The sequence below is a fragment of the Hydractinia symbiolongicarpus genome, chromosome 14, assembly GCF_029227915.1.
Source record: "Hydractinia symbiolongicarpus strain clone_291-10 chromosome 14, HSymV2.1, whole genome shotgun sequence".
Lineage (NCBI taxonomy): Eukaryota > Metazoa > Cnidaria > Hydrozoa > Anthoathecata > Hydractiniidae > Hydractinia > Hydractinia symbiolongicarpus.
Window position 1 is genome coordinate 17,856,468 of NC_079888.1, and position 21,392 is coordinate 17,877,859.

The 21,392-nt window shown below is 34.5% G+C and overlaps 2 protein-coding genes across 3 annotated transcripts; both read right to left on the reverse strand.

Annotated features, from left to right (window-relative positions):
- Positions 1–681: 681 nt before the first annotated feature.
- On the reverse strand, positions 682–14,810 carry LOC130626078 (DNA-(apurinic or apyrimidinic site) endonuclease 2-like). Its single transcript, XM_057441184.1, has 7 exons — positions 10,895–14,810; positions 9,098–10,768; positions 8,714–8,797; positions 7,260–7,406; positions 4,370–4,535; positions 2,840–2,906; positions 682–2,415 (listed from the first exon to the last, which is right to left on the reverse strand). The coding sequence occupies exons 2-7, from the start codon at positions 9,216–9,218 to the stop codon at positions 1,480–1,482; spliced, it is 1,521 nt and encodes a 506-aa protein (XP_057297167.1). The 5' UTR covers positions 9,219–10,768; positions 10,895–14,810; the 3' UTR covers positions 682–1,479.
- Positions 14,811–18,829: 4,019 nt separating this feature from the next.
- Positions 18,830–21,126, reverse strand: LOC130626079 (uncharacterized). 2 transcript variants are annotated; one of them, XM_057441186.1, is made up of 4 exons: positions 20,286–21,126; positions 19,722–19,893; positions 19,348–19,606; positions 18,830–19,243 (listed from the first exon to the last, which is right to left on the reverse strand). In XM_057441186.1, exons 1-4 carry the CDS (start codon positions 20,878–20,880, stop codon positions 18,845–18,847), a joined length of 1,425 nt encoding a protein of 474 aa, XP_057297169.1. In that variant the 5' UTR covers positions 20,881–21,126; the 3' UTR covers positions 18,830–18,844. The 2 variants fall into 2 exon arrangements, with proteins under 2 accessions (XP_057297169.1, XP_057297168.1); XM_057441185.1 differs by having other exon boundaries at positions 19,722–19,944.
- Between the last annotated feature and the right edge of the window lie 266 nt (positions 21,127–21,392).

The window sequence follows — 21,392 nt, forward strand, 5'->3', positions numbered from 1 at the left end:
AAAGCCCTGGGAACAAGGTGGGGTCCTTATCTCAGCAGCTCTTTGTACTTTTTAGAAAGTCAACAAGCGGATGCTGACTCTAGTGTAGAGAAGTGAATTTTATGCGAATGCTAACCTCCTAGGGGTTTCTGCCTTTTTGACATCAAGGGCTTGCGGCGAAAAGACCTTGCTAGCCGTCGAGTAACCGCAAGCGATTGGACATCAGGTAACAAACCCCATGTAATTCCACTAACTTATGTTCAAGATAAAACATATTAATATTCATATGTTATGTGAGAGGGGTAAAGAAGAAAACAATGCATTTTTAAATTGAAGTGTGCAAGAAAGAAATTATTGTAGTTTCACTTCTTTCCTCTTTTTCTCTAGCGCACATTTTCATCAAAATCACTCAAGAAGTCGAAAATTTAAATTAGTTTACACAATTTCAATTTAGATACAAATGTTTTTCTCATTTAATTTTCGCATCGAACTAGTTATCGAATGTTTCGATAATATGGAATTGCTTTCGTACTTCCTTGGAGGTTCGAGTTATCGGGACTCTGCTGAATATTTCGTGACACATAACTAATTTTCACGAGAAATATACGGAAAATAAAATTTAATTTTCGCGAAGTTTCGCGAAGATCTATTATTGCGCATGGAATAAATTTCGCGTATATCCTAAAAAAGAAATTAATGACATTTTGTTTCACAATTTATATGATTTTTCAAGGGTTTCTATATAGAAGAAAAAATAAATACTGCTGAAGTTGAAATTATAATACAGAAAGAAAATATCGATTTCATGAGAATTAATTATCGTGAAATTTCTGAATAGTAAGTTCCCCAATAATTTGCGTGGGACTTAATTTTCGCGAAAGTCGCGAAAATTAAGTCCCTTAAGGTAGCTTTTTCTTTATCTAACGGGTTAAAATAATTTTCAATTGGCACTGTTTTAGGCGAAAATTTGGTCTAAAAACAAAAAATGTTCTGTCATCTAAAAGTTACCGGGCCAAAATTTTTGCAACACGCTGAAAATGATTATCACATGTTAAATTTGTGTAACATAAAATATACTATTTCATATGCACAGTTTTTACTTTATATTTTCACACCCAGTACAATTTTTTCTCCACACTAAACCAGAAATTGAACTTAATCTTCTCATTGTTCAAATTGGTAATTTTTTTCTCCAAACGAACTTAGAAATTGACAGTATCGCATTCTTATTATTTCGTTATTACGAGGGTCGTAATCGAGGCCGTAGTTTCTAAAGCAGGGTTTGTTACAAACAAAACCTTCAAAAACTTTCAGGTTTATCCGTCTTTATACTTTCCTTTTCATACTTTCTTCGAATCTGGTTATGCACAAAACTTTAAAATATACATACTTTCTCCGAATCTGGTTATGCACAAAACTTTAAAATATATAAAAGTAATCTATTTCTATTTTTTTTTAAAAAGTAACAAAATTTAATTTCTCGGTTCACGTAAATATTTCTTACGTCTTCCATAAAAAGAAATTACAACTCGCTTCTCGATTAGAAGTGTGCCCGGCAGGTCGATGACATATGTAAAATTGTCGACCGACGTTCGGACCTTCTTTCTTAACTGTTCTTAACACACATTTCTCTTTATGACCCGAACATAAAGGCGCCGGTTCTGGTCCTTTCAATATACTTTTCCAAGTGTTTTTATTTTTACTACGATCTCTTAAAGGCTTCGCAGAATCTACTATAGGCAATGTTTCAAAACCACTATCCGTCTCTTTTACTTTTTTGTTCTCCTCCACAAAGGTTTTCTCACAGTTCGTTTTTTTCCCAAAATATCCAAGCAAGGATTTCGAGTTATCTATCTTCTTACGCTTAGCCGCTTCCTTTTCGTTGCACCCATTCTTTCGTTTCGTTTGTACACTCAACGGAGGAGTACATAAGCCCCCTTCATCTGCTTGGATATTTTCGTACGTCTTTTCCTTTTTCGTAAAATACGATTTAATTCTTTGTTGTTTTCCACAAACTTCGGGCATGTTAATCGCACACAAATCCGGTACCGAGCTACACTGGACAAATGAGAATGACAAATCCGACTCAACCGGACAATGATCCGATCCATCGATATCCTGACGAACACGAGTATCTAAAAATCCGTTTTCCGCCAGCTGTTTATCGGCTAAAATATAATCAATACGAGTTCCATAATTCGTTTCTCGCGCTCTTATTCGCGAACTCCAAGCTGTAAATGCACCTGTTTGATTGGGATGAAATTTCCGAAATGTGTCTATCAAAACACCTGTTGCGAAACATACTGATTTGTTTTGGAACGTTTCGTCAAAACTTTCTTCACTCTCCTCTTCATTCTGACGGTCACCGGTGTTCTGTTGGGTGCAACCGTTCAAAAACTGGTCAAACCATACACGAGCAACATTTTGATCGAAATCCTTTGGAAAAAAAAAGGTAAGATACAAACACGTGATGCGTTGCTAAGAAGTAATTTTCGCGTGAAATAAATTTTTCTTTTTCCGTAATTGATGATTAGAAATTCAACCCAAGTATGCAGAAAATAATTTCACGAGTTTTAGTTTTTTTGCAAAAATTAATTCTCGCGAATAGCTGACTTTGGTGAAAAGGCATTCAGTCAGCACGAAAATTCGAGAATTTTTTTCCCCTGAAAACATACTTCATTTAAGCAAATATAACTCAAACTACTGCACGATTTTTATTACACAAAGAGAAAAAAGAAAACCGCACCAATCAGTGGAGTGGTACCGCTTACTCAATGTCAAAGTTAAGCCTAAAATTTAGCTTAAATAAAAATGGAATTTCTGCATGAGATAAATGTTAACTTGAGAAAAAAAGTGTTACCTCATCAGGATCACAATGGTCGATACGTTTGTGAGAAACATTCAAATCGCCAGCTACAATCACGTGTCTAAAAATAAAAAAGGGATCCATCATCAAGCTCTATCTAATGCTCCAGTTGGCTTTCCTAACAATAATGTGTTAAAGGGCGAAGGACTTCATGGAGTTCATGATCACTGAGGACAAAAACAACATCTAAAATTATCTTAAATATCATATTAGGCATCGAAATATAACTAAAAATGACAGAAAGTTCCCAACGTGTATCTGACATCCATAATTTATGCGATATAAGCACTTATCTTGTTATTAAATCTTCGTGATGAAAAGATGACAAAGCGTGACATGTGTCTGTACTTTTTTTATCCCTCGTTCTCCTTACCTTTACCCACAGATTCAAAAGAAAACTTCCCTCTCTGGTTTTACCGCATTTTTATGTCATAGTTGGATATTTTAAAAACAAAATTCATAAAAAAGACAATGTTTATATTTAAAGCCCTTTACAAGTCGCTTTCACGTTGCACTGCACTACACAGGAAATAACACTGCACAGGAAATATTAACCCTATAATAACTGTTTATGAGGGCAATACCGGAGAATATTGACCAACGTCAAAGTATTGCTCGAGGTTGCGAGTACGACAATAAATATAACATTATAAAAGCAGGATGTAGAAACCATGTCTTTATAGAAACTATTCCCATGTGGAACGTACATTCGAACTAAAAATTGTTTTTTTAAAAAAAATCGAATCTGTCGTGTAAACATTACTACTGGTTTTTATTGTAGCTACAACATAGAATTCTTTAAAAGATCCTTTTTTTAAAGTTAGCTATAACGTTTAAAACAAGAAAAAATAAATTGTGTTTTTTTATAGACTATCCTCTTCCAAAATTACTCTTCGTCCTTTGCGAGGCGAAAAAATTAGATTTGAACTAAAGTTTATGTTAAATGTACACTTATTTATCGAAGTTCCTTGAAAATTAGGTGTACTTGGTTACAAATAAAAGTAAGCTTCACTTTTGTTTCACATTGTGTTTACTTTTTTCCGTGTTTATTTACATTTAATGCTACCATATTTAAACTTTAAACACGGTTGCTATGGTAGCGGGCAATACCGTAAAATATTGCTCTTTTTGACGTAAGTTCTAACCAATCACATTGCGCGATTTTCAGAAATATTGATGCCCCCTTTTACCCGGGTAATAATAACCAATCACATTGCGCAATTTTCGAAAATATCGATGCCGCCCTTTTACTCGGGTAATAATAGGTCACTAATTAATGCGATCAAACATTAACGCGAATTGCTTATTTGAGTTATGAAGGGCATGGTAATTAAGTAGAAACATACTCAAATTTTCACATTGTTTAATTAATGCTCATTGTGCCAACCCATAGTTTTCTTTTATAGAAGATAACCTAAAAGGATATGACATTTTTAAATCTTTCTTTTTCTATGTCCCTATATTTTGAGTAAGTTGAAGTTTTACAGTTTTACAAAAAAAAAGGACAGACAGACAAAGACTTACTTTCCAGCACGTATTAAAGCTTTACATCTAGCTTCCAAACATGCATAAAAATTCATCTTGTATTTATATCTCTCTTCATTGTCAATATCAGCACGTGGACAGTAAAGGTTAAAGATATGAACATGATTGCCACTCTCAGTTTCGTGAACTGTTATCACTGCTCTACCTAAAAATATAAAAATAGTGAGAATTAAAGTCCCTAATTTATTTTCACCATAAAAGTTTACACAAACCACACATACCACATCTCGCGCACATCGTTTAATGTCTTTTCTAATACAGATCTGTTAAGTCGAAAGGATTAATCTAACATCAAATATATTCGTGCATTTCCTTCGCTCACAAGGTGAAGGGTCTATTTAAGAGACAAGAGAGAACGTCCTCCACCATACCTTAGTTTAAAGGGTCAATTGTGGAAGTCCCATGAAATGCCACATACTGATGGTGTCACTTTAAAAAACACCCAGTCCGCTCTGTGAACGGTTGGCGCTAGGAAGGGCATCCAGACGTAAAACAATGCCAAAACTCTTTATTAATGGCCGTAAGAATAGTTGATCAGATAAACTGCGTAAACGGGGCTGGAACTCTAAGGAGTGAAGGTGTCGCGCACGGTAGGACAGATGTCAGGTGTGAGCATCGTCAGACCGTTAAGGTAGATGACACTAGGTTGAGGATGGCTAGTGTAAATGTTGGTACTCTGAGAGGTAGAGCAGGTGAAGTAGTTGAAATGTTAGAACGTAGATCTGTTGATATGTGTTGTGTTCAGGAAGTCAGGTGGAGAGGAGCTTCAGTGAGATTTGTGGAAGGTAGTAGGGCAAGGTATAAGCTTTTTTGGATTGGTAATAGTGGTGGATATGGAGGAGTTGGCATATTCGTTGAAGAGAAGTGGGTAGAAAAAGTAATACATGTTATGCGTGTTAATAGTCTTATTATAGTGATAAAGTTTTTGGTAGGTAAAAGGATTGTCACTTTTCTGTCAGTTTATGCTCCACAGTGTGGACTCAGTGAGGAAGATAAAGATAAGTTTTATGATGAGTTAACAGCAGTCACATGGTGGGCGGCGACTTTAATGGTCATGTTGGGAAGTCATCTGAAAGTTATAGAGGTGTGCATAGAGGCTATGGATTTGGGAGCAGAAATAGGGAAGGGGAGAGATTTATTGCGTTTGAAATGGCAACGAACATGGTGGTTTGCAACACATCATTCAGTAAGAGACAGAGTAGGCTGATAACATATGAGTCAGGTGGTTGTAAGACACAGATAGATTACTTTTTGGTTAGAAAGTCAGACAAGAAAGTGGTGAAGGACGCGAAAGTTATATCGGGGGAAGAATGTGTTTCCCAGCATAGGTTGCTGGTTTGTGATATTATCTTGAAGAGTGTTAAGACAAGGGAAAGTACAGGCCCCGTCGTAAAGTCTGGAAGCTGAAGGAAGAGATTGTAGCAAGACAATTTAGTGCAAAAGTTCAGCAGTTAGCCCACAATGGTCAATGTGATAGTGACAATGTTGAAAGTATTTGGACTACTTTGAAGAATTGTCTTCGAGAAGCTTCTAATGATATCTGTGGGTGGACGAAAGGACCAGCTAGACATAGACAGATGTGTTAAGAAGGGAAGACCAGCGCAACAAGGTATTCAAGATAGCAAAGCAAATAAAGAAGACTAATCAAGATGTTGTAGGTGAGAAGTGTATTGGTTAGCACAGAGGAGAAAAAGGTAGCTTGGAAGAATCATTATCAGAGGTTGCTTAACACTGAGTTTGATTGGGATGAGGATAATTTGTCTGATGATGATGTTGTAGAAGGGGCAGCTATGCAGATCAAGACAGGATGGGTAGTGGAGGCTATTAGGAAATTGAAGATTGGCAAGACTGCAGGAGTATCAGGTATTGTTGCAGAGATGGTAAAAGCATCTGGGTATATTGGAGTTGAGCTTACTACAAGTCTTGCTAATCAGATTATAAAGGATTGTGCTATACCGAGTGAGTGGCAGTCGAGTGTAATAGAAAATTGTTTTAAGGGCAAGGGTGATGCATAGAAAAAAGTAACTATAGAGGTTTGAAGTTGGTTTATCAAGTAATGAAAGATATTGAAAGAGTGATTGATAAATTACTTAGAGAAAGAATTGATATAGATAAGATGCAATTTGGTTTTGTTCCAGGGCGTGGCACTACAGATGCAATATTTTTACTCAGACAGCTTCATTTATTTGCCTTTGTAGATTTTGAGAAAGCTTTTGATAGAGTGCCATGTAAAGTTATTTGGTGGGCTATGAGAAAATAAGGTGTGGATGAGTGGCTAGTTACGATGGTACAGTCTATGTACAGCAATGCTAGAAGTCGTGTCAGGATTACCGATTCACTTAGTGATGAATTTAGTGTAAATGTTGGTGTACATCAGGGTTCTGTACTTAGTCCTTTGTTGTTTGTTCTAGTCATAGAAGCGCTGTCGATGGAGTTCAGAACAGATTGTCCATGGGAGTTATTGTATGCAGATGATTTGGTTCTCATAGCAGAGTTGATGGAAGAATTAGTTGAAAAGTTTGAGAGGTGGAAGAAAGGACTAGAAGAGAAAGGGCTAAGGGTGAACACAGCAAAGTCTAAAGTCATGATTAGTAGCATTGCAGCCAAGTGTGACCTTGCAGTTGGAAAGTGGCCTTGTGGAGTTTGCAGGAAAGGGGTTGGTAGTAACTCAATTTTTTGTCAGACTTGCAGGCATTGGGTACATAAGAAGTGCAGTAGTATTGGTGGAAGGTGAAGAGCTGACATTCAGTTTGTATGCAAGCGTTGCAAAAGTGAGATTATAGAAAATGAAGTATGATGATGACAAGACGTAATCATGTTGGATAAACAAGTAATAAACTCCCTTTTTTTACAAAGAACCTTATTATACCTTCAGCGTCAAGGTCTTTTAATTCTTCATCTGTGAATGCTAACATGTTTTCACCAAACACATCACACGGTTGGTTCTGCAAAATGCCAGTTATTCCTTCTTCGGCAGAAATGGGGCAGAATTTCTGTTTACAATATGTTGCAACACCTATGGAAATATATAAAGAAGGAAATAATTAAAAACAAAAATAATGTAAAAACACACATGTTAAAACTTAAATAAAGTTTGTAAAGTCACAGCCTTGTATTCAAGATATTAACTAGAAATTCACAATGGTTGCTGTCATCATTTTCCACAAAAATTTTTTTTAATTGTTGTCTCTATTGTTTTCAGCTTGGAACGTATGAGATTGTTACTTTTGACGATTAAAAAGATATTGGGGTTGTTACTTTTAACGATTAAAAAGATTTTGGGGTTTAAAAGTATTTTAATAACACATCAACACGTATGTTTGGAAACGGTTGGTATGACCCATATTTGGGGAACTTGCCACCAAGGCTGACAAAAAAGTAATTAAATGTGTTTGAAATTTATTTTGGGTGAGATGTTTCTGGACCATCGTTTTGGACTACTCCTTTTATTGAGGTAGTATTGCCTGACTTATCAGGAATCCCTTTTTTCCAAATTTTTGACAGCTTTTGAAAGTCATACAAAACGTCATTATAGACTTTTGAGTCCTATTACCTGGTTCATTTCTTGTTTGAAAGATTTCCAGTCTATGATGGACTTTGTTTTTGATGATTACCGTTTACAGAAATCTCTTTCGATGATGGCTATTATTAATTCATCAGTGACCCATGGCTTAGCTTGTCCAGAAAATCTATGTGCTTTGAAAGGGGCATGTTTGTTGGCCACTGCTTAAACTTGATTCCACTGATGCCTAAATCTATGACACCAGTTTTAGAAATACAAGAATTGTTAGAAAGAAAAAGAGTGCTACTATTTTCTGTAACACATGTTGGCTTTGTAATATGTTATTAAAAAGGAGTTTATTCAAACATTGTTTAAACTGGGTACACAGGTTTTCGGTACTGTCCACATTACTACCTCAAGGTGGCCTGTAAACCTTTTCAGAAAGTGGTTATCCAAGCTTTTATTAACAAAAATCAAAACACTTTCACCTCTATTCCAATCATTTCTACAACAAACATGGCCATCAATTTTAACATCATTGTCAGTGGCTTTAAATAGGATTTTGAAAGTAACGATCTTATGATCGTCAGGTTTAAAACGTTGGGAGAAAGATTAGTAAAGGATGAAAAAAATATTAGACAATAACGAAAATTATTTTTAGTATATAACTAGTTGTTAGTCAATTGAAAATTTGCCTGTCATACATATTTTCTATTCAATGCATGCATCCTTGCATGTCGTTAACATGATAGATAAGCCTGTATTAATTGATGTTACTTTTGTTAAATAAGGTTGTTTGTTCGTATTTTAATTTGATATACCTGAATACCCTCCCTTCTTTCTTGAAAAGCTAAAAAAAGCCAAGTATCCATCTACATTTGCAATGTCTTCTGTAAGCAGATTCCCTGTAATAAATAACATACAGTACAATAGTCAGTCCCAATACTAAACACAATTTATACTACCTAACACCGTTTTTTTATTTAATCATTTTTTTAATCAACTTATTGTGATATATGTTAATACTCGTGAGGGTAAAATTTCCCTACTAATTTTCTTTTAGTTTGGCAAATTGACAATAAAAAGATACACAACAAAACATGGTGTGGCCAAATGATTTTTGATAATAATGCCTTATTCTGGTCTTTATACAGTAGCTTGGATTGTGTGCATCTACTTGTCTCACTATAATAAAATTCACTTACTCGTTATCTTTGTCTCCTGTAAACAAATTATATCAGCTCCAAATGAATCAAATAACAATTTCAATATGCTTGATTTATTGTATGCTCTAATGCCATTAATATTCCATGTGATAATTTTCATTTTTTAAACCTCTACATATTTTAAACAATCAATGATTGATGATTGATTGATGATTCCATAGGCAAAAGTCACACACACACAAATAGTTCTTCTGAAAAACATAATAGTGCTGTTTTAACACTAACACAATCAAATATTGAGAAATTAAACAAGCACTTACACTGTACCGTGCGATGTTTGATTGAGATTATTTTCCGTTCTGGATGTAGGGTTTCGAAGGTAGAGATAATATGAGAGCGTTGCCCTCGATTCCAGGCCTTTTTTAACTTTTTTAACGGGGTCAGAAACCATGCCTATATGCCGAACCTTCTGCTGCACCACCAAAGGGTGGATGTGTGAGGCATATTATCTCTACCTTCAAAACCCTACATCCAGAACACAAAACAATCTCCATCAAACATGGCACCGTAAGTGCTCGTTTAATTTCTCAATTATTTTCCATCCTGGCTTCCGGCTTTCCCGATAGAGGCAATGTGAGATTTTTAAGCAGGCGTCTTTTTCAGGCCCCAGATTTAACAGGTGTATCAAACATACTAGGTTTCTTAGTTTCATAACTTTATTTTAATTCAAATTATTTACATCTTAATCTAATTTCGCTCATAGTTATACCTTTACTTAATGATTTTGATGTTGAAGTGGCTTTTGTACTATGCGCAGAAAATATGTTAGTATCCATACCAGCTTTTATCAAACAAGATTTTACCCATCTTCCAATTGTACTTGCGTCACCAGTTTATGCGGTGGATACGGACTGATGAAAAGCGCGACAAAAACACCTCTAATGCCAAACGTTTTCGGTAGATAGTGTCGTAAGTTTGACAAAACGCACAAATTTTCATTCTCATATTTGTTGAATTCTAGCAGTGCCACGTGGAAACCAGGTCTTGTTAATTTGGTTATTTTGTGGACTCACATTGTACGGGTGTCTGTCATGTGTATAAAGCAAATATCCAAATACCAAACTGTTTGGTCGCTTTGACGACCTCTCAGTCAACTGAAGTAATGTTAATTTATCACAAGGCCCTAAACCGTTCAAATAAGCGAGTACTTTTTAGCGTCAAAAGTAAATGCATAAAGTGGGAAGGAAGATCTTTCTCAAAAGATCCCCCTCATTACTCTTTTTATAATAGGGTGTTTTCTTACAGGCTCTCCTCCTGCGAAGGGTAGAAAACTTGACAATGCTGATCTTGCCGTGTTTACAGCAGAATATTCATTTGTTGCATTTTTCATCAAATATACAAGATACTCTGCAACTGTATTTACAGTTGCATGAAAGGGATCCAAGTCCCTTCATTACAGTACCAAATAAATCTATTAATTCACGGTGCGTATTGTTTTTGTGTTCCATCACTCCATCCTTTGATGATGACATCAACCATCTCCTCTGAAATATTTCGCATTCCGAGGGATTTCCTGACAGCTTGCATGCCAGTAATTTCATATTTGGGAGTAATGGGTGCGTCTCCTGTGGTTGTGATGGTAAATTTAACAGCTTCTGAGCCAACACGTGTATGGCTTCCATATTTGAAGTTATGAAATTTGTTTTCTTACTGAAATAATAATCAAAATATGTCACCTAATATGCTATTTAAGTCTTGGATAAATATTTTTTTATATTATAAATGATTAAGCCAAAGTATTCCTAAGATACACCACTATAACCGCACTGCACTCACCTTCACTTCCGCTTTACTTTAGATCTGAAATAAACACAGCAGACTTCTGGAATCGAGCGCAGGGCTATTATATTGTCTCTCGAGAGAAAGCCAGAAGCCGGAATGGAAAATAATTATTTACAACTAAGCAATATTAGACTATTTGAAAAATTTTACTAGTATTAATTTCTATGAATCAAAAGATAACCTTCAATATTTGAAGATTAAAATAATATCTTATTTCATTGCCAAAGCTCACTAATACTGAAATAAATCATTTTTAGAAAAAATTTTTACGTATTGAATGAAATAATTTTCTTTGCACTCTTTAACTTCGATAAATTGTTGTGCTGCAACATGAACATTTAAAAAGACAAAAATTTCTCCTTATCTTTTCCACCATTATCTTTTTTAATCAATTTTTTATTATTATCTATTTTAATCACATTTATTTTTTATTATTATGGTGTCTAGGTAATTATATTCATTTGATTATTATCAAAAAATCATGTATGTTATTTATATTCCCTTAGGTCATTATTTTATTCTATTCTTTATGCTCATCTTAGATAATTGCTGTAATTTTGTATGTAATTATTCACCAGGCAATTATTTCTGATTAATATTTTTATAAATAGACACACTTTTTCTTTACATGAATTTTAAAGAGTACATTTATGATGAATCAAAGTCAAGACTAATTTTATAACATTTGTCAAATCAACTTCAAACAAGTTTAATTAAAAATTAATATGCACTGGGTACACTCAGTACTGTTTACACTGACTACCTAGTAAGTTTTGTTTTGTTTCAGTGTCAGCCATTTTTATTTCTTAAGTGTGTCTTCTTAGGTTAAGTCAATTTTTAATTTTTCAAACTCAATATTATTGTCACTCTAGAATTTGTCAGTTCAATTTTTTAGTTTATTTAAAAAATTTTGTGAAAATTTATTTTAGTTTGAACATATTCACAAGTTACAAACAAGTCAATTCTCAATAACCTAATCGGCATTACAATTGTTGCTCTTGAAAATTTTGTGTTAATTTTAGCGTCAAGATTCAGAGCTTTTTTGGAGGCGGTAGTTGTTTATCTGTCGTTCTTATTCGGCGATTTGGTTCATCTTTGTTGCTGTAGTGATAATTGACATTTTCCTTAATTGAAGAATCACATTTGTGCTACATCTGCCATTTTTTTAAATTTCGCAGGGTGAAAACAAACCAGTTCGTAGGGGGGAAGAATGCTAAAAAATGTGGAAATGAAAGAATAATTAGCTAACGAAAGGTAAACGCAATAAAATATGGTCTGGAAATGCTTAGATATCTAGATTTTGCTCCAAAAAATTATCTGTGCTCAAACGTCCTAACATTATTTTTAAAACTCCAAAATGTGTCTAGCTCTCTGCACTCTCTTCACCTAAAGTATGGAAACTTTTCACCTCGAAAAAATTGTTATGACGTCAAATCGAATTGCCAAATTAGCTGTATATTGGTTGGACTAAAAATATTAGGCTAAACTATAAATACCCCCCGTAAAAAAATAAGACTATAAAACACAGTTGGACAGTTAAACTAAAGCAAAATATCAACAAACATACCAAGTTGGTTTGTTACACTAAACATTTCGCAATATAACAACTTCGCTTTCATGATTCTATAGGTTAGCCTCTATTTCGTTCTTTAAATAGTTTCCTTATTCATTTAATATTTTTAGTTATTAGAAAACATTTATATAATGTTATATAATATTTTTTTAAACTGGTTTAATTTTAAAAACAAAGCTTTTGCTCCTATCCCTCTTAACTATCTAAAACCATTTTCAACTATTTTTCTGAGTAGCTGCATTGCTGCGTACTTGAGTTGCTGCGTAGCTGAGCATCTACGTTGCTGTATTGCTGAGTAGCTGAGCATCTACGTTGCTGCATTGCTGTGTACCTGAGCATCTATGTTGCTGTAGTGGTAAATAGCTGCATTGCTGCGTAGCTGAGTACGTTGCTGCATTGCTGAGTAGATGCGTTGCTACGTAGCTGAGCATCTACGTTGCTGTATTGCTGAGCAGATACGTTGCTGGGTAGCTGTGTTGCTGCGTAGCTGAGCATCTACATTGCTGCGTACTTGAGTAGCTGCGTAGCTGAGCATCTACGTTGCTGCATTGCTGAGTAGATGCGTTGCTACGTAGCTGAGCATCTACGTTGCTGTATTGCTGAGCAGATGCGTTGCTGGGTAGCTGTGTTGCTGCGTAGCTGAGCATCTACATTGCTGCGTACTTGAGTAGCTGCGTAGCTGAGCATCTACGTTGCTGCATTGCTGAGTAGATAGGTTGCTACGTAGCTGAGCATCTATGTTGCTGTATTGCTGAGCAGATGCGTTGCTGGGTAGCTATGTTGCTGCGTAGCTGAGCATCTACATTGCTGCGTACTTGAGTAGCTGCGTAGCTGAGCATCTACGTTGCTGCATTGCTGAGTAGATGGTTTGCTGTGTAGCTGAGCATCTACGTTGCTGTATTGCTGATTAGATGCGTTGCTGAGTAGCTGTGTTGCTGCGTAGCTAAGCATCTACGTTGCTGCATTGCTGAGTAGCTGCGTAGCTGAGCATCTACGTTGCTGTATTGCTGAGTAGGTGCGTTGTTACGTAGTTTTAATTTTTTACGGGGGGTATTCTATAGTTGCTCCAAATATTAATATACACACTTAGCTATACAGGTAAAAAACCAATCACTCAAGTGCAAAGTCCAAAAGAATAACAGTCAACTCATGTGATGAAATAGAAGCATAAAAAACCAAATTCACTCAGCAGTGAAATATCAAATAGAACCCTAGGTATAAATGATGTTGGACTTATGTTATAGCTAGTTATTGAAAATTGGAAACCGCCTGGGACAAGCAAAGAAGTGTCGTTTTGACAAAAAAGTTTATATGGTATATAGTCGTCTCCATCTCCACGTTTCTTCTAAACAAAAATCAGTGTTCTTCCTCCAACCCAAATTTGTTCACTTGACATTCCAAGGAGAAGGTAGCTATATCTTTAATCTATTACGGAGCGGTTTTAGAATTTCCCCTTTACAGCAGAAGACAGTAATACAAATAACCAACGACCAACTATCATATTATTTACAATTATCTATCTAAGTATTTGTTATCATCCAACGACCAACGACGACAATCAAGAAAAAGTATTTGTTATCATCCAATGGCCAACGACCAACGACCAACGATGACAATCAAGAAAAAGTATTTGTTATCATCCAACGACCAACGATGACAATCAAGAAAAAGTAATTGTTATCATCCAATGGCCAACGACCAACGACCAACGATGACAATCAAGAAAAAGTAATTGTTATCATCCAATGGCCAACGACCAACGACCAACGATGACAATCAAGAAAAAGTATTTGTTATCATCCAATGGCCAACGACCAACGACCAACGATGACAATTAGGAAAAAGTATTTGTTATGGTCCAACGACCAACTACCAACGAAACGGTTACGAGCAACAAATGGTTACGAGCCAACGGCCAACGACCAACGATAATTATATAAATCTATAAATCCTAGTAGGTGGATAAAACATTTTAAAATTTTAAAATTTCATATTTACTGCAAATTAAATACACAAAAATAATAGCCTGGTGATAAATTGTTTAAAAGGATTCCCGCATAGAATTTATAGTTAATATTTTTTGTTCTTGTCAAATTCAAGATTAAAATATATCTGCAAGGACAGTCGAATTGATTTCAAATATCAGTTTGTACAGAACGAAAAATTTCAATTCTTCTATCCGTCTGTTCTTGAGTGGAAATGTATCTAAACTCAAATGGAAATCTTTAAAGTTAAATAATAAGAACGAAGAAAAAGGCTTTTTTTAAAATTGCAACAAAATTTTTGAAAAACTTTTTATCTTGTAATTGAAATTAGGAATCCATTGAAAAAATCCGAATATAAATTATGAAAATGCGAAAATTTCATCCGACAAATACACAGAAGATAAGTCGCAAATGAATTTCGAAAATAAATCTTGATCCTTGTTAGCATATCTCCACATAAATTCCGCCATGTAAGATGAAAAATGGGATTTTTTTACTCCAAATGATGGTAATGTTGATTTAACTTGCCTCCAGTGTCCTTCAATTTTATTTGTATGATCTCCGTTACAGTTAACAAATTCAACTGAGTGGTTAACTTTTAAATGTTCAAAATCTAATTCACTTAAAATATCATATGGTTTCCAAAAATCTGAAACTATAGTTGTACCAGGCAGGATCCAATTTTTTATTATAGGTATCAGTGTCTCTCTGTCTCTCTTTTCTACCGCTACAAGAAAGTTCTTTCGCGATTCTTCTTCTATACCACCAAAAACCCACTGTCCATCTACACGATGGCCCCTGTGGTATTTACGCTTTCCAAACTTACTCTCGTCAATTTGAACTCGTACACCTTTACCGCCAATCTTTGATGAATTTTGGAAGAGTAATACTTCACACGTTTCTCGGCAAAACATATCCCAGTCAACAGCAGTAGAACTTGATATGCACATTTGTTTGGCTATTTGATTTTGATCGATACCAGTGGTCCACCAATAAGTCATTTCAATCACCTCTTCTATCGTCAAATTAGACTTTTCAAACCAGCTATCTTTGCGAATTGACGTTTCAACAAAATGACCATTCTTTTGGCAACGCCATCTAATTCCATCTGAACTTTTGCACTTAGACAAGATCATGTCATTGTTACATTTATCGCATTTTCTTTGTTTGATTAACAAATTGTTATCAAAACACCACGATAAGGCATTCTCTTTGGTATTCGTGATGTTTGTGATTAAGTATTTGTGTGTTGTAAATGCTGTTTTATCGGATGAGCGGATAAAACGATCATAACTGTTATGAGAAGGTCCAAATTGCGTAGACTTGTCATGACTAACACTATTGACACCACATTGTGTTCCCCGGCTTCTTAATCTTTTTAACGGTGGGTAATCCATGCTATGATTTAATCAGAAATTAATCAACTTCTTTGCAAGTTATTGAAATTATTGTATCAAAGAATATTTGTAGATTTGAAAAACGAATAATGAATCGTTAAATTGTAATATAATTATAAAATAATAGAAAATGTACTTACTATGGTCCCTTACTGTAAATTCTCAGGCAGAGTATTTGTCATTCGTGATACACAGAAAAGCTTATATCAGATAACGGGACGTTAAAGACAATTAATTCTGATATATATCACAACCAAATCTCGGTAGAGGTTAAGGGAAATAGCAAAGCATAGTTTTTTTGTTATGTGGTGTCATTCGTAAAGAGTGAGCCAATGACATAAATTTTTAGGATTTACGTACAGGGCACTTTGATTACACTCATAAGCGCAAGAAATGCACACAAATTTTGGTACTTATTACAAAAATACCACTGGGTTTGTTTACAAAAGAGAACAGCCTCGACGTTGTTTTATGTTGTTCTTACAGGTAGCTTAGCTACCCTATATAGCTACATTAAGGATTAAACTAGCATTTATTACTTAATACTCAGTAAAATAGGTCAAGTTTAAATATTAATTTTTTTCGCTATAGCTAGCTAGACTAAGTATGAAAGGACAAGGCTGAGCTTTTTAGCTGAGGAAAATTACATCGCAGTTTTTAAAATTATATTACACATACTACAGAACACCTGCGGGAAATCTCATTGTTCATCAAGTTACCCCATATGGGTAATATGGAAGATTTCTTCATAAAAAACCTCAGAAACCTTTTCAAGTGGATTACTTTCACATTAACAAAAATTGAAAATTTTTAAGATGAACTTTCGTGATTTTGTCATTTATTAGTTTTCAAATTTCTCGCTGGAAATTTATAAGGTTTAAAACCCATGTCGCACAGTAACTTTTTCGTCCTTATCATAATGTGATATACATAAGCTATGGAACAACTTTTGCAGGAAAATAAAAACACATAAATAGAAAAAGGTTGTTATAAAAATAATATAAATTAATTTCAAACCGATTAGTCCCTGCAGCCATTTTGGTGTCAGCAGTATGAAAAACTATGCTAAAACCATAATAAGTAAAAGTCCTATACTTCAGTAAAAATTGAAATAATGACTTGAAACTTAGTATTATATGTTTTTAGACCAGTTTGATGAAATGAACCCAAAAAATTTTTTTGCTACTATTATAGTTCTTGAGTTCCTGAATTTAGCCATTTTTGGGGACGCCGATAAACCTTTTTTGAAAGCATATTATTTTGACAAGCCATGTGTACAGATAACATTCAAAGTGATTCTCAGGATTTAAAATAATTCAAACAGATAAAATGTGTCCCAGGTTTAGGACCATATACCTTATCCAGCTCTATAAATTCAAAGTTGTTAGAAGTTATTTTTTTGTCCACCTGGATCTGCAACACGTTTACTTGCACTAATCGCTCAGCCTGGTGCCACTCACAATTAATTTTTGAATATCTACAGGAACTTATTATGCAAAATGAAAAATGCTAAACAACTGTATTTGCTTTGCAGAAGTAACAATAGGCTTCATCATAAGTCCTGTGAATGTTGGTTTATGAAAAATGTATTATACCTTTATGCTATAAGCACTCCACTGAATTTGTAACACATTACACTAAGTGTCCTCCGTATGACACAGTTTACCCTTTACTAAGTCTTAACCTGGACAGAGACTTTACGTCTTCCGGCTCCAAGCGAATATTACTTCTGGCTATACTTTCCAAAATTTTGTTATTTCATAAAAGAAACCTGAAAATCTACAAATATTTATTTATGAAAAACAGGTTTCTGTTCGATAAAAGAAACCTGAACATTTGCAGAAATTTATTTATGAAATATAGGTTTCTGTTTGTCGTGACAACATATTTAACCAACATGCAATGCCTTGCACACCTAACTAGCTATATACTCAAGTCTTGACTGTTCACTGTTATGGGAGGTCCAAATTGTTAGCAAGTAGCTATCTTTATTTAAAATGACAGAATGCCTTGAAAAATCTTTTGTATAGCTAGCCTCATAAAACTAATATATTTAGCTCTTGTACTTTATCACTTAATTATTTAATAACAAATGTGCCCCTGAAGTGCTGGCATGGTATTAGCTAGGTAGCTTAAAATCACAAAATAAATATTATCCAGATGTGACCATCCCTCATCATCAGACATCAGAAAGGCGTTTCTGTTCTTTACTTCTCATTCTGGGGTACCTTAAATTCTTGTAAATCCAATGAAAAAAAATTACTAAGACTTCCTCTCCTTTCCCTTGCACGACTCATGGCATTTCCCAGCATGTCTTCAGTTCGAAGCCACGATTCCTTAGCTTCCAACTGCGTCTCGTTCACAAGTTTCAGCGCTAGCCAATGTGATGGACAACGTCGAGGAACCCTGGGTAACTTTGAAAAAATGTGGTTCTGCCTTATGATTTTCAGATTTTTGCTGCTGATATCAGCATATTTTAGCCCTTGAGTGCCACACCTCCGTATATATAGGAGTTAATTATCTTTAATGAATTCCCTACATTGCATAATTTTAGCTACTCTTGCAGTGTTAAAAGATTCATCAAAAACACATGACTTGTCTTCAGAAACTTTTTTTACAATTACTCATATTAATCATACAGAAAATAAGAAAACGTGACTAAATTTAAGCAATACAAATAATAGTAAAAACATGCTGAACACAACTCAAATGTTACGCAACTTTCCGAACAGTGTTTATACTTTTTCATGTACAAGCAATTTTTTATAAGAAACTGTTGTTATTTTTCGAGCATTTTTTGCCTCGGCATATCTGTATACAATTTGTCAATCGAGTAGAATAAGTTTTATTAAAATTTACAATTTTAAACCCGATTAACTTTGTTATAGCTAACCTATATATTTTGGTGTTGATAAATTTGTAAACTTTTTTATAAGTAAGAACGACTTATTCTATGGATATAGAAAAAGGATTATTTGAAAATTTTTTGCTAATGAATTTCAAGATTAATAGACTCGATAATCCTATCCGTAATACAAACAGGATGTTTGGCGAGCCTTTTTGTTTCATATTCACTTTCTTGTAACCAATTTTTTATTTCGGATGGCAAGTCCCTAAATTCTTTTTTAACGAATACTTTTGATGATTTTGACGACCCAACTGCTCTTACACTAACCAAACGACCAATGTCTTTGTTAACAAAGTTTTCTAGAAACTTAACAAATTCTTGGGATAGTAAACCGCGAAATCTTTTTGATGTACTTTGTTTGAAGGATCTGTATGTGACGAAGGCACCCGGTGTCATTAAAACAGCTTTTTTATATTCATCAGAAGTTGGGGCACGTTTAACTGATGGTGTTTTGCTGGTACTAACCAATTCTGTGATATACTAAAACGAAAAATATTGTCATAAATGAGATGAATAAATGTCTATGAAAAGATAATAAATGCAAATTTGCTGTAACTTAATTATAAAATATTTAAAAGACTAACTGTGTAAAATAATTCTTTCTGTTCATCAATTGATTCAACATACATTATGGCACGTTCCAATGTTTGCAAGGAAATAGCTTCTGGTAGACATGTAAATTCAACTTCATTAAAAAGGGCATTATAAAAGTATTCCACTGTGTGTAGAGCGACAGCAACTTTTGGAATTAACTCTGGTTTTTTAGACTTGCTGGTTGGTCTGCCGTGCAAAAGATCGTTGTTTAGATCGGTCAAAAACTGTGTCTCCATGTTGTCGTACAATCTATACAAATTGGTAAAAAAAAAAAAAAAGAGGGGGAAATAGAATTGAAGAAAAGGAAGAAGAGATTATTTATCATGTCATGTATAAAGTTTAAAATTATTAAAAATCTTCTTACTTTAACGCATTTTCGTCAAAATAGAATATTGTATTATCTATGTGTACATAGTTGGCATAAATATCCTTGATATCGATGGTTGTTGAGGATTGTTGGGCGATTTGTTGTTCCTTGGGCATCGGACGGTATGAACGAGGTGTTATAATTAAAAATCGGTCCAAAAATCCATTACCTTTATCCATTAAAGACAAAATAAAAGCCATGCTTTTTATTTGTGTAGCACCTTAAAAAATAAAGAATTTAATACGTGTGCATATTTTTAAAAACCTTTTTGTAATCACAAGAATTGATTTTGTTTAAACGTATATTCATCAGCCTTTATGGTGTATATTTTTGCTTCACTTTTTGGAAGGAGCTAAAAAGTTAGATTACGAACCAACTAACCGCATCTGCGTATACCGTAAATAACGGATTAAGGTTCCGGGGCGCTTACTTACAAATATTTCCCTAACCCCGGGACACTTATTCGACAGGGGGCGTATTGAGCACGGGGTGCTTAATCCGTCATTTACGGTATGCGTTGCATAAGGAGAAAAGAGAAAAGAATAAATAAAAAATAATTACCTAATATGCACAATGCGCAATTTTCAGGTATATATCTGTTATTTTCAGTACTGAATTGAATAGACACATTTTCTCCACTAAAAATCTTCGATAGAATCTCCATATCCCCAGTGTAATTCTCATCGTTTTTTTTCAATATTTTGTACAAGTACTCTTGTATTTCGGCATTAACAATGTATGTACATTTTCTTGTACAGAGGCACTTTGTCAAGCCAGATGTGGTGGTGTTAGATATAATGTCTGTATCTTCTTGAATAGCCTTTAATGGTTGATTAACTGCCATCTTAATAGCGGGCGACTTTCCTGTAGACGGCTGTCCAACAAACAAGAAAAATGTGTTAAGGTTAATGCTATAACCATTTCTTATTTCAATCGAACCGTGATTTTTAGAGGTCAAGTAATTAGCTGTAGTTATTACGGAAGCAAGAACATATCCAATGTTTGTACCTGCAGCTGTTGCTTTATTGTTAAGATATGTAAACAATTGTTCGGATAGCACGTTTTCATACTTGACGTCATGATTAATAAATCTTGAGTTTAATTCGGCCCAAACTTCTTCAGGTTGTGAATTAATAATTGATTTTGAAGAATACATTATAAAAGATATGGGCGATAGATACGCGAAGCCGTTTGTTACAAGAATGACTGTTTTAATAAACGGTCGTTATTTTTAACGTCGGATACGATGTCGTGACATTGCGCGAAGCAACGAATTAAAAGACGCGTAGGCGCTAACGTGATAGTGTTGAAGACGTTGCATATAGCGTTATTTTGGTTAATGATTTTACAAAAGTTGGTCGTTGGTTGTATTAAATTTAATTTACTATTTGAAGGGGATATTCTAAAGTTTAGCCTCTATTACGTTCCTTATCAAGCCAACAACACCAAATCAAGCACTTTTGCTCAATGTTTTGGCATGCCTTTACCGCGCGTTTGTTATGGTCTTCAGTAAAATCCGCACGAAATATTTTTTATGTATTCTCGTTAAACATCTTTTGTGCATTTTTCACATGAGGAAGATAACCGTTTTTAATTTGAACGAACAAATCAGCTGTCAGACAAAGGCCATGTGACCATGATATGGCCAAGTTGGCCGATCGCGAGAAA